The 17,911-nt window shown below is 39.7% G+C and overlaps 1 protein-coding gene across 3 annotated transcripts in view; it reads left to right on the top strand.

Moving 5' to 3' along the window:
* Positions 1 to 17,911, top strand: part of LYN (LYN proto-oncogene, Src family tyrosine kinase) — a 118,202-nt gene that overhangs the window by 87,561 nt on the left and 12,730 nt on the right. For all 3 annotated transcript variants that reach the window (XM_081070926.1, XM_081070925.1, XM_081070927.1), the window contains one exon: positions 14,388 to 14,541. In XM_081070926.1, coding sequence (XP_080927052.1) covers positions 14,388 to 14,541 — 154 coding nt within the window. The remainder of the gene's footprint in view (positions 1 to 14,387; positions 14,542 to 17,911) is intronic.

The following is a 17,911-nucleotide window of genomic DNA, read 5'->3' on the forward strand; positions in this document are numbered from 1 at the left end:
TGCGACCCCCCCCACCCCGTCTTCTCCCCTTTCATTGATGGTAACACCACTCTTCCAGTTGTCACGCCTCACACCTTGAAGTCATTCTTGACTCCTCTTATGTTACATATCCAATCCTTAAGAAAATCCATTTGATTCTACTTTTTAAATAGATTCACATTCCTAAGTCCTCTACCACTGTTACTCTGACCCAAGTTGGACTCTCTCAGGATGAATTACCTAGTTCTAGCCTTGGGCTTCAACTCTTGCTTCCTCCAGAGCCCATTTGTAACACCAGTAGCCAGAGTGCTGCTTTTAAAACATAAATCAGACTACACCCTCCTCCTCTCAATCCTTCAGTTGCTCTTTACCTCACTGAGAATATGACCTGAAGGCACCATAATGGCTATTCGCCTGCACTGTCAGTCTTGTCATAGATTATCTTTCAGAAGTTCAGTCTTTTCATACATTTTCTATTCTCTTATTTGTATGGAAATCTGCGTTGCAGGGTTTCATTTACTTGCCTTACATAAGACTCACCTTGGGTTCTCGTTTGAAATCTATCGATTTGTGAGGCCCAGGACAAGCCGCAGGTGTTCTGAAGGCTGGGATGAGTCTGGGAAGCACTTCCATTGAGAATGTGATGAACTAAGTGAGTGAGCCTTTTCCTAGGTCTTACATCTTCCAAAAGCAAGCTGGTTTTCCTCATCCTAAAGCTGTAGCGGCTAGGCTGGAATTATACTTCTCTCATTACTTAAAGTTAGTGAAGCTCAGTAATTGTTTCCCCATATCATTAGGCATGGAAGAATTCTACCTGCTGAGCAAAATGCTTGACAGTGCTTCTTCCTCCAATTCGGTCATTTCCAGCACTCCCTATCCCCCTCCTGCCCCATATCCTTAGGAAAAGGAAAATGCATGAGCAGCTGTAGAGAGCAAATCTTCACAGCCTCCATTATTTTGAAAACTCATTTCAGAAGGGTTGAAGTATAAATAAAGATTATAGTAAATCTGTTTAGGTATATTTGGAATTTATCTGTTCTCGTTACAGACTTCCTTTAAATTTGTCACAGGACAAATAACTTGGATCATTTTCAGAGCTAGAGGTCAGGCCTTGCAAGGGAATTCTTTCTATCTAACAAAACTCAAGTTCTTTAAGGTATTTTGTTGGAGTTGAAATATAATGCATGTGCCTACTATGTGTTTTCTTCATGTCTTAGCTGTGTGACGTGTATATCTATTTGCTGATGTGTTCTTTTCTTTCTGTTCTTTCTGCCCCATTAGGAAGTAAACCTCATAGGGCAGGACTGTGTTTAGTTGTCTGCTGCATCTGGAACGGGGCTGGGATCCTAGCAGGCAGGCAGGACTGTGTAAATGGATGGACAAATGAATGACAGTCCTCGTAGGCTAATGGAAGACCCTGCCTTAGAAGTACATTGACCTCTTAATATATGAGTGTCCTACAGACGTAGCATCCTAGTTAAGCCACAAGTAACCAGAACTCTAAATGATACCCCTAGCTGTTTTCTGTTAACTCATTGTGGCATATATACTCGTATGTATTGATATGATTACATAAATGTGAATATATACTTAGTGAATAATCAGGGAAGTCTTTCAAAATTTAAAGCTATATATGCATAAAACAAGTGTTCATGCTCTGGGAAATTCTTGGAAAATGTGAATCTGTATCAGATCTCATTTTAAAATATAGGGTTTCTTTTTTTCTTACCAGAAGTCAGTGTGTGTTTATTATAGAATTGTTGAAAAATTAAAAAAAAAAAGTAACATTCAGATCCTTTGATTCCAAAGGTAACTGTTACAAGCATTCTGTTGTGTTCTCATATGTGTTTTGTTTTTCTAATGATTTTTAAAAAGCATTAGCATTATAATGGATTTAAAAAAAAGAAAAGTAAAATTATTCTATGACTTAAAAACTAAAAACTGTATGCCCCGACTCCTTAGCCCCAATTTGAACAATTCTAATGGACCCTTCCAGATACCAGCATAGATTATGGCCTCCCCACCCAGAGCTGGGATTGTATAATAAATATCATGTTGCAACTTTATAGCTTAATATATCTTAGCTATCTTTTCATATCAACACAGAGAGCCTTCTTATTCTTTTAAAGCTGCTTGGTATTCTCTTGTATAGGTGTCCTATGACTTATTTAACTCTTCTCTTATTGATAAGCATTTGCATTGTTTTCTGTGTTTGTTTTTTTTACTGTAACAAATATTGTGTGCTAATGATCTTTATATATGTTTGTATACTTATGCAAGTATGTTTGAAGGGTAAATTGTAAGGTGTAGATCTACTTTACCAAAAGTGTGCATACATTTTAAATTATGAGAGTTATTCCTAAAAGTTTTTCAAAAAAAAGAAAAAGTACCTTTTGCTTCATCCCCTTGCCCAAAGTGGGTCTTATTAACACTCTCTAATCAAGTCTGATAGGTCAAATTGAGTATTTCATTATTATAATTTGTGTTTATTTAATAAAACTAAGGTTATGCACCTTTTCCTATACTTATTCTTTCTTTACAGTTTTTCTAGAAACTCTTTAAGCCCTTGGCCCATTTTTTTCTATTAACACATCACCATCCATCCTTTTCAATTTTCTTTTCATTACACATTAGGTTTGTACTGTATGTGCTGTTTTGTATGTATCAATCTGAATATTATAGTTTTTCATTTTATTAAAAACTCTTGGGGGGTGGGGGGTGAAAGATGAGGGTAAGGGGGATCAACTACATGGTGATGGAAGGAGAACTGATTCTGAGTGGTGAACACACAATGGGATTTATAGATAATGTAATACAGAATTGTACACCTGAAATCTATGCAATTTTACTAACAAATGTCACCCCAATAAATTAAAAATAAATAAATAAAAAATAATAATAAAAAGAAAAAATTATTCATAAACATGTATGTACCTATTACAATATAGTATTATATTTCTATAACTGTATCATGATTCCCTTAACATTCCCTTATAGATAAACATTGGGAGAATCTCGAATTTTTCACTAATATAAATAGCAACACAAAACAGTTCTGTGGACAAACCTTTACTTAATTTCACTTTATTTCCTTACTGTGAATCCAGCCCCACCCACCCCACAGTAGCCACATAACAAGATCAGAGTATGAATGTTTTTAAGTCTTTTTTTTAATTGAAGTTTATTGGGGTGACAATTGTAAATAAAGTTACATAGATTTCAGGTGTATAATTCTGTAATACATCATCTGTATCTCACATTGTGTGTTCACCACCCAGAGTCAGGTTTTTAAGTCTCTTGACATTCACAACTTGTTTTCACTGAGCAAAATTTGGCATTTGAATAGAGTGAATTGTTTCTCAGTTTGAGCTGTTTTAGGGTATATTGGGTCAGATCACTTTCTACTCCTATCCTGCAAAACCATAGAAAGAAGAGCCAGTGGCTTTTCTCTCTTTTTTCCATCAGTGGAATAAGTTGAGAGCTTTTTGCTTCCTTCTCCTTTCAAAGTGACAAGCATGGCTCATTAGCCACAGATCAAGGGTTAGGTCGTTTAGATCACTTCAGTAGCTAGAAGAGGGGACAGTAAGCAAAGGAGATTTCTAATCCTACAGTGTCATTTATTCACTGTCCTGTCCTGAATGTACACAAGTGGTGAGTCTCTTTCATGAATGGGAAGAGTGTGGATCACTGACAGATACCCCTTTACTTAGACGGTTGGGAGTCTGGTCACACTAAATGGAAGCAGAGTCCTGAACTTGGTTTCTCCCAAAGTTGGTGGTGGCCACTCAGCAAAAGGGAGACGTTGTGCCTGTGGCTGCACTTGTGTACCTGTGGGCAGCTTCCCACCAACTGTCCCTTAGCTGTAAAAGATCAGTTCTACTGTTCATCATTTCAGTATGAACCAAATATGGATTTTAGTCCTTTTATTATTAATAATGGTAGTATTAATAGTAATAATAGTAACAAAAATATCTGTCTTGCATTGAGAATTTTAGCATTCTCCTTTTCAATCTCATCAGGACTCTGCCAGGTTGACATTATTATTTTCACCATTTTGCAGAATGGAAAACTTGAGGTTTTGAGAAGAAACTTGTCCTCATTTTATATAAACCCAACTTGATTCATTCTAAAGTCTGATCCAGAGTCATAATTGTCCAGCTATCTTCTGAAGCATTACCAGTAATCTCTCTACTTCCTGCAATCCCTAATTATATATTCACACTATGGCCAGGTTTATTTGAGGTTGGATTGAGGAGCAGCCTTGGAGGGAAGAAGTGATAAGGGAGGAGTTTTGACCACTTCTCAGTTTGGTCTGGTCCTGCTCAGGTGTGTACTGGCACTCACATCCAGTGTGCCACCAGCAGCTGCCAAACCCTTTCCTTGGTCGTAAGCCGCACTGCCACAGATGTGGGACACGAGTGCTGGCTGTTCTCCCTGCAGCAAGCTTCTGCCAGCTTCTGCTCCTGCTTTCCTGCAGCTGGAAACTTCCAAGGTAGTTGTATTTTTTAATTGTGGTAAAATATGCATAGCATAAAATTTACTATTTCAGCCATTTTTAAGTGCACAGTTCATTGGTATTAAGTACATTCACATTGTTGTGCACCCATCACCACCATCCATCTCCAGAAATTCTTTTCTTCTTGCAAACTGAAAATCTACCCATTAAATACTCATCCTTTATTCTTCCTCCCACCAGCCCTTTGCAATCACCATTCTATCTTCTGTCTGTGAATTTAACTACTATAAGTACCTTGTATGTGTGGAATCATACAATATTTGTTTGTCCTTGTTTATTTCACTTCGTATAATGTCCTCAAGGTTTATGCATGTTGTACCATGTGTCAAAATTTTATTTCTTTTTATGGCTGAATAATATTCAATCATTGTATGTAGATGTAGCACATTTTGTTTATCCATTCATCTATCAATGGACACTTGGGTTGTTTCCATCTTTGGGCTATTGTGAATGCTACTATGAACAGGGGTATACAGATATCTGTTAGATATTATATAGATATCTGCTTTCAGTATTTTGGGGTATCTACTGAGAAGTGGAATTAATGGACCATATGGTACATCTATGTTTAATTTTTTGAGGGACACCACTCTGTTTTCCATAGCTGTTGCACCATTTTTCTGTGTTTCCCCGAAAATAAGACCTAGCCAGACCATCAGCTCTAATGCGTCTTTTGGAGCAAAAATTAATATAAGACCCAGTCTTATTTTAATATAATATAAGACTAAGTCTCTTATATAAGACTGACTCTTACGTAATACAATATAATATAATATAATATAATTAACATAATTAACATAATTAACATAATTAATATAATATAATATAATACTGGGTCTTATGGAATATATATAAGACCAGGTCTTATATTAATTTTTGCTCCAAAAGACGTATTAGAGCTGATGGCCTGGCTAGGTCTTATTTTCACGGAAACACAGTACATTCCCACTAGCAACGCGCAGTGGTTTCAATTTCTCCACACCTCATCAGCACTTATTTTTTTGTTTTGTTGTTTGTTTTGTTTGTTTGCTTGCTTGCTTGTTTTTATAATAGCCATCATAATGGGTGTGAAATGGTCCAATAAGTTTTTGCTAGAGAAAGTCTATGGGAATTAATTGACAAATTTTTCAGACTTGAACGAAGTTGAATCCCTTCCATGGAAACTTACTGATTAAAGTGATTCTTCAGTGAAGCTATCTTTATGGAAGTCATGTCCTCCTGAGGCGTTGTGGGTCCTTGTGTGCTATTGGATTGATTATATTTTAACAAGTCACAGAAACCTGACCAGCCCTAAGTTTGTATATACCAAACTTTGTTCTCATCTTTCAGCTATGAAAGTATGGCAGACTGCAAACTTTAACTTGGCCACTTTTAAAGTTTTCTAGTTTTCTTATTTCTCTTTTCCCTCCTCATTCCTGCCTTCAACTTGTGAACATTCTACTGTGTGTTCCTCTTTTTAAAGGAAGAAGCCAATATGGATGAATGGTTAAAAGCATTGGTGGTGGAACCAGCCAGACTTAGATTCAAATCCAAGTCTGTCTAGGAAAAAATTTAACTTCTTTAAAACTCAGCTTCCTCATCTTTACTACGAGTACTGGCTACTTCATAGGCTTGTTTTAAAGATTATAAATGCCCAGCAAGACTTCTAGGCAGAGTAAGCAGCCAATATGTGGTAACTACCATCATCACCAGCATAATCAAAGTAATAGACTTCATTATTTCTTAGCAGTTTTGCTTGGAAAAGATGAATAAAGAAGAATATTACAATCAATAAAGCTAAAACAAAATTTCTAAGAAATTTTGTCCCCAAAACATAGCAAGAATGAACTCTCTTTTCCATCCCTTCCTCCATCCAAATTATGGATTAAAGAGTGTAGGGATGGAGTATGGAGGATCAGTGAATAGTAAGAGATAAGAAAGTGCTCTGTAAAAATTGTCAAGTGAAATAAAACAACTGCTGTCACATTTGGAGTACAGATGAGATGTGTTCTTGCTTAAAATTTCTTTTTGCAAACTCCTTATTTCCTTTACATTGTAATTTTCTGTTGTGATTAAATGGTCTTTTTAGGTCAGTTTGGGATTGAGCCCAGGGGCTCCCTGGTATGAAGGACCCTTCAGAGAGACTCTAGGTTTTACCCAATTGCTATTCATTTGTTCAGGTTGTTATTATTAATGTTGTTATTATTATTTCATAGGATTCCTAAGGCTTTTAAAAGTAATTAATATTTTGAATTCTACTTTTCTCAAGCATAGGAAGGAAACACATATCTAGAGAATGAGGCAAACAATGCCTAATAGGACAGGTAAAGCAACAAGAAAACCAGGTTTTTATTCTTTCCTGTCTTTTGGCAGGTTTCTTGTTTAACTTCTGTCACTGCTTGTCTAGATGACAAATGTTTTCCAACCAGCCAATTCTAAGACAGGTTGAGTTTTCAGTTCCAGTTTCTCATTTAGGCTGGAATTTCCTGGGGTAGATTTTAGCTTTGCTTGAGAGATCACATTGTACTCCCTCATTTAGGTTCCTTTCATGCCTTTAGTCCTCCATCATCTGACTCAAGTGTGGGTTTCTTCTCATTAAAATAAAGAGTAACTCATTGAGCCAGATAGCCTGTTACTTGCCAATTTCTCAGAAAAGTGATAGTCATTAGGATGGACACAAGAACACTAAAGCAAGACTTGGAGAGCAAGGCCATCCACAGTAACATTTTGTTATTTGTCCAAAGCATCACTCAAGTTCTCCATTGAAAGCAGCCCAGTATGTGTGTTGAGCAAATCCTTCAGAGCACACGCCTGAGAAGGAAGGCTGCTGGTGGCTCAGAGCCTGAGCGTCTGTGTGGGAGGCAGCCTGCTGGAAGCTTCGGTGTCCAGTGTGGGATGCTGGGGTTGACAGGTTTCTGGTTGGGCTTCTGGGAAGAACAGGAAAAGATGGGTGACCTCTGAGGTCATCACTCGCAAAGAAAGTCACTTGCAAGGAGCATTATTTGAACTCTGCCTTGGTATTTAAAACATAATTAAGATTTTTTTCTCCAGAGTTGGATTCCATATAAAATTACTCCATCTTATATATATCCCAGGGCCAAGTTTTTAGGTTATTTCCTGCCCCAGACATAGCTGTACTGTGAGCCCCTAGTTGGTCACTGGCAACTCTTCTCAATAAATGTACTTGAGCAAAGCTGTACTTCATTGAGAGGGACAGACCTACGTTGCCTGCCTTAGAGCAGTCCTGGCAGGAGTATGTGAGGATGGTCTGCTGAGACTGCCCACAACATTTACTAATCATTTTGGGAATATGGACAGACTTTCTACTGTTTTAAACATTGATATAGGAGAGGTAATGTAAATTCAATTCAATTCAAATGCTTCTGAAAACTTTGGTCTAACTTAATGTTTCTGATCTCGTACCCTAGAAAAAAATTTATTTGCAAAGTAAATAGGACTCCAGATTTTGTGTTCTGTCCACACCCTGTCCCCATAAGTGTGCACATATGTAAGTGTATGTGTGCGTGTGCATGGTAGGCAATGATGAGCAGACGGAGCAGAAGCAGTGATGCTATGAAATGTTGGGGTTCTGAAAACTTTCCACAGGTTTGTATGTATTTGTGTGTGTATAAAATCATGCATGTAGATATGGATATACCGAAAAATAGACAAGCAGTGGTGACATTAACATGTCGAGTGTGTCCATAATGGCTCGGAGATGCTGATGAGGGACTGAAATCCATCCCCAGTCCTGCTCACCCATCAGCCAAGATAGCTGGGTCACCTCCAGCTGGAGGAAGTGGTAACTTTTTCTGATTTGCTTTGGACCTTAGAGGTTACATCTGTCGGGAGGGTTGACACTTCCTATTTTACACCAGTTGTGGGAGAGGCAGGCCTGAATACTTGGGTCAGATGTTCGGTAATGCCGTACTTCTCTCTTTGGTCACGTGTGTACTTCTAGCCCTGTCAGTTCTCCAGCTCGTGGAAGCTGACAGCCAACTCTTGTTCTCCTCACTTTTGAAAGGTCTCTCGGGAAGACTTGCATGACATGAGACTGGGAGTCTGTTCCTTTACACCTGACAAGATTAGATTGTGTCCTTTAACTCAGGAAACATCATTTTCAGTATCTTCTGTGTGCCTAGAACACACAGAAGTGGGTACTAGATACTTAGAATTTCACCAGAACCCCTTTGGGTTACGAGCTCAGGTTGGGATCCCAGTGGCTCACTCTCTTACCTAGTGGTTCCTTTCTGTCTTCCCAGGACAGCAACACACACACACACACACACACACACACACACGCACACGCACACACCCATGCACATCAAAGGGATAAAATGTCATCATATATTTCCACTGAAGTTACAAAAAGAGGAACTAAGAAGTGTATGTTCGCCACGCTGTTTGAGCTGAAGAGCACAAGAAATGCAAAGCACATCTAAACCTAAATCAGTTCACTTTAAACCAGGAGTACAAAACATCGCTCACATTGTCTTCTTATATGATTATTCTTATTTTAGGTGATGGGGATGCCTTTCACTTCAAATTTTCAGAGTTAGAAATTAGCTCATCAAGATGAGACATTTTTAGTTGCGAAACTTCTTTCTCATTGGCAGGTGGTTTAGAAAGTCGAGGTTTTCTCATATTCCCACATCACCGGGCCTGGCATCGTGATGCTGGCATGGTCCAAGATGAAGAGAATCACCTCAGATGATTTAAAACCTAAAGGTTAAATCGGTTTGCCAAACCCTCTAAGTAATGACCCAGTCCCAGGGCCATGATAGAGAGGGAAAGACAGTAGGGTTCCCTGCCTCTGAGCTGTGAGGCCAAAGGAGTCCTCCCAAATTATAGGAAAGACAGAAAGAAGCTCAAGACACATGATCCAAGCTGTTGGTGAACTCAGACTGAACAAGGTGTTCCTAGCACCTTTGTCATTTGGTCCTGTACCTTGCCCAGCACCCACGTGACACCTCCACCTTCTGGCCTGGGCCCTTACTTCTGGCTGAGCACATCTTGGTCCTTCTCTTGAGCTAAATCACACCGGGACTTCCTTTCCCAAGCATTCTGAGGACAACAATCCACTTGTGAGGTGGTTTGTAGGCAATGTGCTGAAACCAAGATTTTGTTCCAATTGATCTAGAATTTTACATCCTAAATAGCTTAGGTTTAAAAGCATATGATCTAGTGTAGTGCTTCTCAAACTTTAATATGCATGGAGATCACCCAGAGATCTTGTTAAAAGTCAGATTCTGATGGAATAAATCAGAGTCAGTCTAAAATGCCACACTTCTAATGAGCTCCCAGATGATGTCAGGGCTGCTCCTGGTCCGAGGATCCCACTTAGTTTTGCAAGGGCCTAGAGCAGTTCTCCATTTGGACCACATGTTAGAATCATCTGCGGAGGCCCCTCACCTCTGGGTTCAGTTTTACTTGGTTTAGGAAGAGGCCCAAATAGTGGTATTGTTTCAAAGCTCCCCACGTACACAACCAGAGGTAAGAAATATTGGCATAAGGGTTAAAACTTATTACCACTAAATGCTCACTTCCAAACCATTGCACTAACCTATGGTGTGACTCTGGGAAAGCAATTTCCTTTCAGCTCCATCAAAGTTCTAAAGGGAATGACAATTACTGCCATATATATGTCATAACAATAGGGCTATTTGGATGACAGAGGGTTTTTTTGCTTAATTTTAGCCTGGTTGTTTTCATTCTGTCAGAGTGTTAACTATACCCAAGCCAAGCATATATCATCATCTATCTTATTTCCCTCTTTTCAGTCACAGGACAAAACTGGCTTTAAATCTTCTTTGTTTGATTTAGCATCTGCTAGACCAAGCATTCAAAATAGGGGCATGAATGCCCCCAAAGGAGTGAAAGTTGGTTCCTGATGAATCAGAAAATCTTAGATATTACAATAGTAATATTGTGGGTCTCCAAAGCTCAAACTTACCTGACATAATCTTAGTTCTTTGTGTTTATTTTCTGATGTTAAGGAAAAATTAACTTTAATTAAAATTTAAACTTTTCTCCTTAGGGGATGATAATGAAAAAAGATTGAGAAACACTGTTCTAGACAAAGACAACCCAAACTTTGCTTGTATGTACTTCCTGAGATGGATATACTAAACTCTATCTGGGGAGATTTCACCTAAGGGATGAAATTTGGGCTGATGTGACATTCTAGAATGTGTTGAGAGTGTGGGTATTGAGGCCAGACACACCTGGGTGTAAATCTGGCTCTCTTCTTCAGTCTTTGGCTTTCAGCAGGTTCTTGTACCTCTCTAAGCTTCATTTGCCTCTGTGCAACGGAAATAAAACTTACCTGGTAGATCTGTTACTCAGATGAAACATGAAGTGGGGATAAAGGATATAATAATAAGTGCTCAATTAGTAGTGGGAGATGTAGTGGTTATTAATGCCTATCTATCTACCTACATACCTCTCAATCATCAGCCTACCTCGCATCATCATTACAGTAAAAATATCTGTGGGCACAAAATAGTCTACTGAATCACAGATCCATTCCTCATGAGACCTGAGTGATTCCCCATAACTTGCTTCATGATCAGCCTTGCTGAGCTAACGGAATGCTCCCCTCTCCCTGGGTCCCCATGGACAGCTGAGCTTTGGTGTGATGCATTTATATGACAGCTCTGTCTGCAGTGCTGACAACTGTTAGACTAAGTGGCCTCAGGGAGGAAGAAGGTATTCCATGACAAAAAATTTAGACCTAGATTCCATTAGCCAAAGTGGTCTCTGATTTCTTCCTGCTGTTGCAAAATAGAGCCGAATTTACTCCAGCCAAAGTAAATATAACCAAAAAAAAAAAAAAAGGATTAAGGTTTTTTAAAAAAACAAAAACAAGAAAGGACAATACATATAGACCAGGGAAAGAATAATTTTTATATAAGAAAACTGTAGTCTTTTATGACCTCAAAGGCAAGTCATATCTGAAAGCTTTTATTTTGCTCCCATGTCTATTATTTATTCAACTTGGCTAATGCTAGTGTTTTGAATCTTGGTTTGGTGAATACTGTTATTATTGTTTGGAATATGAGCTCCTTGAAGCACTCTGACATGGAAAAGAAAGCCAAAGTAAACTGGGCTTGTGGCAAGTCTGTTATTTCAGAGAATCGGTTTTACAAATGCATTCAGATTTGTGTAAATGCCGAACTGGAGTAGGTGTGATTAATACCTTACCCACAAGTTTCCAGAACACTTTAATTAATGAGCTGATCATTAAAATCCGTCACCAAGAATGAGAGCGATGTGGGTCCATGGTGCCATGTCTTAGAGGCCCTGTCAGGGCCACTAAGCCACCTGTGGGCCATTCAGTGTCCTCAGAGGCATCTCCAGCACAGCTTCCTCGTTGCTTCCGTCAACTGCAATTTCAGGCCTAAATTGGGGTTGCAGCCAACCTTGGTTCTTTCGGGTTCCTGGCCCAGTTTGCATACAGTTATTGGAATGTTACATAAATGCCCAAGAACAGGAATGTGCGTACACTACACCTGCCCTAAGGGGTTTCCGTTCCTGCCATGATCATAAACAGGTAAACAGGTGAGGAGCAGGCAGCCCTGGGATCACACACATCAGAGACGGAGGAGAGTCAGGCAAGCCTTCTTAGAAGTGACCTCTCAGCCGAGACCTGCGGAACGAATTGGCCAGGTGAAAGGGGCAGGGAGCAAATGTTCCAAGCAGAGGCAGGTGTGAAAGCCAGGACACAGAAGAGGAGATGGTCAAAGTGAAGAGGTGGGAGGGCTAAGCACTGGCCAGGTCATACAGGGCCTTGGCAACAATTCGGACATTGTCTTGAGGCTAATTTTAAGCAGGGAGTGACCTGGTTGGACTTGCACAAAGGATTCAAATGTGGTAGCCCAAACCTTTACGGAACTGAGAGCTGGCCAAGGTGGCTAGGCAGTGAGCTAGACTCCAGGATCACCGGCAGCGTCACACAGCAGCCTGGTCTCCATGGTACGGGCAGAGCTTGAGTGCCACATGTGGTATTTCTGGTTATAAAAGCTGTACTTGATTAAATTGTCTTTTCTACTAAAGACAGAAGTCAGACCGCTCTTGTTCTTTTTGATTTATGATTTTCTCTGTTCAAGACAGTAGGTCAGATGCAAACTGCTGGACTGACCTGCAGCTAACTGATCCTTCGGCGACAAAAATATCATCTGCCAAATTCCTGCAGCTTGGGCCAACTACACAGTGTTCTGGTAGCATTGAAAACCCAGCGCATTTCCCAAAGAACTTTCTTTGGCTGAGAAGAGGTTGATAAAAAGTTTGAAGGTTCTAATAGATACCAGTGAGAACAGAAGAAATATTATGGGTGGTTTCTGCCCTAGAGGTGTTTACTGTCTGTATGTTGGCCTGACAACAATAAGCACATTACACAGCATTAAAATAATGATACAGCTATGATTAGTAAGTTCTAATGGTTTTTGTACAAATTGACCAGTGAGGTTGTGTGTGGAGCAAGAGAACTTATCCAAAAGGAGTTCAGGGAATGCCCTCTGTGCAGAAGGTGAGCCAGGGGATTGGCCGAGGTGGGGAAGAGGCATTCCAGGCATTGGTCGAGAAGCATACCCAGTACTGAGGAGATACACCTTTGCTAAGAAACATGGTCTGGCTGAAGCTGGAGTTTGAACTGAGCCATAATGAGGGATACTGTTGCAAATGAGTGGGGGTAGTCTCGCTGGAATTTGTGATAGAATATATTCATGCCTCTGTGACACGATCCTAATTAGAATTTCCATCTAATTTGTCACCAGATACAGCTACTTGGTCTGCGTCCATTTTGTTTCTCTCCCTTTTTCTTTTTTCTTTTTTCTTTTTTCTTTTCTCTTTTCTTCTCTTTTCTCTTTTCCTTTCCTTTCCTTTCCTTTCCTTTCCTTTCCTTTCCTTTCCTTTCCTTTCCTTTCCTTTCCTTTCCTTTCCTTTCCTTTCCTTTCCTTTCCTTTCCTTTCCTTTCCTTTCCTTTCCTTTCCTTTCCTTTCCTTTCCCTTCCTTTCCCTTCCCTTCCCTTCCCTTCCCTTCCCTTCCCTTCCCTCCCCTCCCCTCCCCTCCCCTTCCCTCCCCTCCCCTCCCCTCCCCTCCCCTCCCCTCCCCACTCCTTCCCTTCTCACTCTCTCTCTCCCTCTTTCCTTCCCACCTTGTCACTTTGCCTCCCTCTCTGTCCCTCCTTTCCTCTCTTCCTTTCCTTCCCTTCCTTCCCTCTCTCCCTCCCTCTCTCCCTCTCACCTCCCTTTTTTTCTCCCTTCCTTTCTTTTAGATACTTGTCGTTATATTTTGGTACTGCTTTCCTTAAAAACCCAGTTTTCTGGTGAGCAATGAATAGTAGTTTCACCTCCCCATTTTACAGTTTTATTTAAATCTTGAATTCTTTCCTGCCGTCATGCTCTGTTGTCATAGTGAATCTGTCTGGTCATCCTGGAGGGACTTGCAGAGAGAACTTGGAGAACTGGTTCCGTGGGTTGTTGATTAACCTGGCAGTGAGGATGCTGCTGACCAAGGACATCCTGTTCTTGATACCCTAATAACTTACTTGTATTAGCATGTCTTCAGCTCATGTTTTCTCACTTGAAGAACTGAGTAACAATATCTGTATATCTACCTGCAAGAATTTAGTAGGATCTTAAAAAGATTCTCCACACATTAGAAAATGTTGAGATGTGTTGCTATTTAAAAGATCATGTTGAGACGTGATTACCATCATTGGCGATTTGGGAGCAATTATTTTAGAAAGGATTTAAAATGGTGATTGCAGTTTACCCACTGTTTTTAAAACTGGGATGATCAGGATAATATACATGACAAGATTTCAAGAACTCATCAGTTTTTTGGTTTTCCTTGATGGCCCTCTATGATGGCCTACCCTAAATAAAAAAAAACAATGTTTTTCTATTTTCAGATCGCAGAAGGAATGGCGTACATCGAGAGGAAGAACTACATTCACCGAGACCTACGAGCAGCTAATGTCCTGGTCTCTGAGTCACTCATGTGCAAAATTGCAGATTTTGGCCTCGCTCGAATAATTGAAGATAACGAGTACACAGCAAGGGAAGGTGTGTTCCCCTAATGATCTTTAGGTGTTTCATTATTGTTTAGTTTTATTTTGTTTCTGTCTGTTTTTAACAAAGCAATTACAGTAGTCATCATTTAAAAAAAGAACTCATTTGGTAAAATATTCAAAATGTACCATAGTTACTGTTTGTGGTTCTATTCTAATAATTGCTTTGAAAAATTACTCTCTTCATTAACTCCACATGATACTTTTAGGATATTTACAAATGCTATCATTTGTATTTCAATTAAGCAAAGCAAAACAAAAAGAGATTTGGCAAGGTCAAGATTCTTTGTTCATATTTTATGTTAAAGTTTTTCACCCAAACAGTGAAGTACATGTTCCTTAGCTATGGTATAGGAAAAATACTTGTAACAATAATTTCATATTCTATATTCTGGCCTTTTAATTACAAATTAAAACATGGAAATTATTACACACATAGATGTAAATATAGTGCTACAAAAATTACACTCCTTTATTTTCCCACATTCCATATTATAGATGTGAATCAAAAATGCACAGAGGCGTAAATCTTCCAGTCCCTGGCACATTACTCTGAGGCTGGGCCACGTCTCGGGCTGTACTGGCCTTTCCTCCTGGAGACTTGTCCATGTTGCTTGTGATCTGAGAGGTCTGAAGGTCTCGTTCACAAAAGCTGAGTGACTATTTTTGCAGTGCTTTCTCTCTCCCAAAAGAGCCAAGCACTTTCTTGACATTCCTAAGAGTTGTTAAACAAGGATTATTTTCCTTTTAACTACATGTGTGTTATTTCTGGAAGATGTCCACAGGCCTTGCAGAGGTGACAAGCAGATTGAAAACAATCATTTTGATTTGGTTAGCATCTCTTGCGTCCATCATTTTTAAGGTGGTTCTCTTCCTGCTTCAAGCTTATGTTCTCTTCTATGGGTTATCACTTGTTCTTTGCCTTAATTATCCTCAACAACAGGGCAGGTGCAAGAGAATATTTTGAGGAAAAGGAGTTAAAAAACACACAACAATAGCTAAAATACCGTGAGCATTTGCAGTGGGGCAGGCACTATTCTAAGTGCTTTTTGTACATTATCTTATTTATCTTTAAAATAACCCTATGTGACAATTATTATTCCTACCTTATAGATGAAAAGGAGAGGTTTTGTAGCTTTGGAGGTCCCATAGAAAGTGGTAGAGCCAGGATTCAAACCCAGGAGACCCAGCATCAAAGTACATGAGCCTTACACCTGAAACTAATATTTAAAGTTATATTATTAATATTTAAAACAAATTTTAAAAAATTTTAAGTACATGAACTAGAATTTATTCTACTAGTTTTGTTGCATTTGATAAGCCTCGAGTCTCACAAAAATACCTGTTTTGACACAAGATAGGTGGCTTGGTGTAGAGAACTTGAGCTCTGGGATTAAAGAGTAAGCATCTCAGGCAACAGTAATGCTATTTACCTTTCATTGGTATTTACACTGTGATGAGCATGCCGGTCAACCCACTTAACCCTGAAAACAACCTGGGGGAGGTTCTGTTACTTCCTCATTTTACAGATGAAGGTGCCAAGAAGGCACAAAGACAGTAAGTGACTTGCCAGGGTCACACCAAGCTGGAATCAGCAGAACCTGGATTCAAACCCCAACCGGGCTATGCTGACGGAGCCCCCAGCTAGGGCCCCGCCCCGCCCCTGTCGCTGTTGCCTCTCTGGCGGTGGGACAAGAGGTTTAATGCCAGAATATGGGACAGTGAGTGCCCCTCCAGTCACCCCCCACCTCCACACACACCCCCAATAGCTGCTCCACCAGGCTTTCTGCTGTTCTTATTGTTCTTATTTGGATTTCCAATTTTGATCTGACATTCCAAAAAATTCTAAAGCAAAGACATAATGAAGGTAAATATGTTTTAAAGTTTTTTAAGTGGTTGGTGGAAACCCCTAGCCTTTCCAGGCTGTAGGAGTGACAGTTTGTGCCTGAGTCCCTGCTTTCCTCAAAGTGACCCTGGAGTTCCTCGGGCCAGGTTTGTCTCTCATGTGACCCGGTGGTTAGGTGTTCCTTAGTCACACCAGCTCCTCATAAGAAACCTAGTATCATCATTATGTCATTCTGGGCAGATAGATCATCATCCTACCCAATTCCTAAACGTGTAGTAATGTTTGGTCCTATCAAATGAAAGCATGAGACGTTGAAGTTTGGAGTAGCAGCTGAAGTTACTATTGGTATGGGCTTAAAGAGATTTATCCACAAGAATGTACACATCAAGAGATATTTATATTCCATATGAACATAGTATGGGTTCACTAGAGAAAATCTTAGTCCTAAAGATATATACAGAGGGTGCCAAAAAAATGTATACACATCTTAAGAAAGGAAAACTGTTAAAATTTTAATACTTGGCGGTCTGTTGGTTCGGTGGTTAGAGCACAGTGCTCATAACACCAAGGTTACCACTGCGATTCCCACATGGGCTAGTGAGAAACAACAGCTTGAGCTTGGAGCTGAGCCACTGGTGGATGGCCGGTTTGCTCAGTGGTTAGAGCACAGTGCTCATAACACCAAGGTTGCCTGTTTGATTCCCACATGGGCCAGTGAGCTGCACCCTCCACAACTAGATTGAAAACAACGACTTGACTTGGAGCTGAGCTGTGCCCCCCACAACTAGATTGAAAATGACTTGACATGGAGCTAATGGGTCCTGGAAAAACATACTGTTCACCCAATATTGCCCAATAAAAAATTTTGTAAAAAATTGTAATACTCATATTATATACCGATAAGAAAAGATGAATGAATATAAGTCACGTTTGACTTCTGCAATTGCAAGTTGTACTCAAAGTGGCTACCATCAACGTCCAGACACTGCTGATTATGCGAACTACTGCTTGAGCAACATTGACCAAAGTATCTACTTGTATACATTTCTTTGGCACCGCCTGTATATATGTATACACTTTAGAGGCTGGTGTTAAGGGACAAAAATGTACACGTTAAGAATAAATGCCTTTATATCCTGTGTCATGTGCTTGTGTGTTTAAAGTGGGCTAGTTAAGATGGGCTGTATCATTCTGGGCAGATAGATCATCATCCTACCCAATTCCTAAACGTGTAGTAATGTTTGGTCCTATCAAATGAAAGCATGAGACGTTGAAGTAGCAGTGGCTACTAAAGGGGGTTTTGGTAGAAGACACAAAAAACTTTGCTTCTTAACAGGGGGCAATGCCCAAAAGGGAAGCAGCCATTTTAAGTATAAACATTTTGTACCATCTCTATTTTGTACTATGTGTGTATGTTACCTATTCGAAATTAACATTTTCTCAAAAATAAGGGAACTGTGAGGTCACATGCCCATGACCTTTTTGTTTCAGCTCAGAGGTCCAAGTAAGACTCCTGTGT

The sequence above is a fragment of the Rhinolophus hipposideros genome, assembly GCF_964194185.1.
Source record: "Rhinolophus hipposideros genome assembly, chromosome: 13".
NCBI classification, from domain to species: Eukaryota; Metazoa; Chordata; class Mammalia; order Chiroptera; family Rhinolophidae; genus Rhinolophus; species Rhinolophus hipposideros.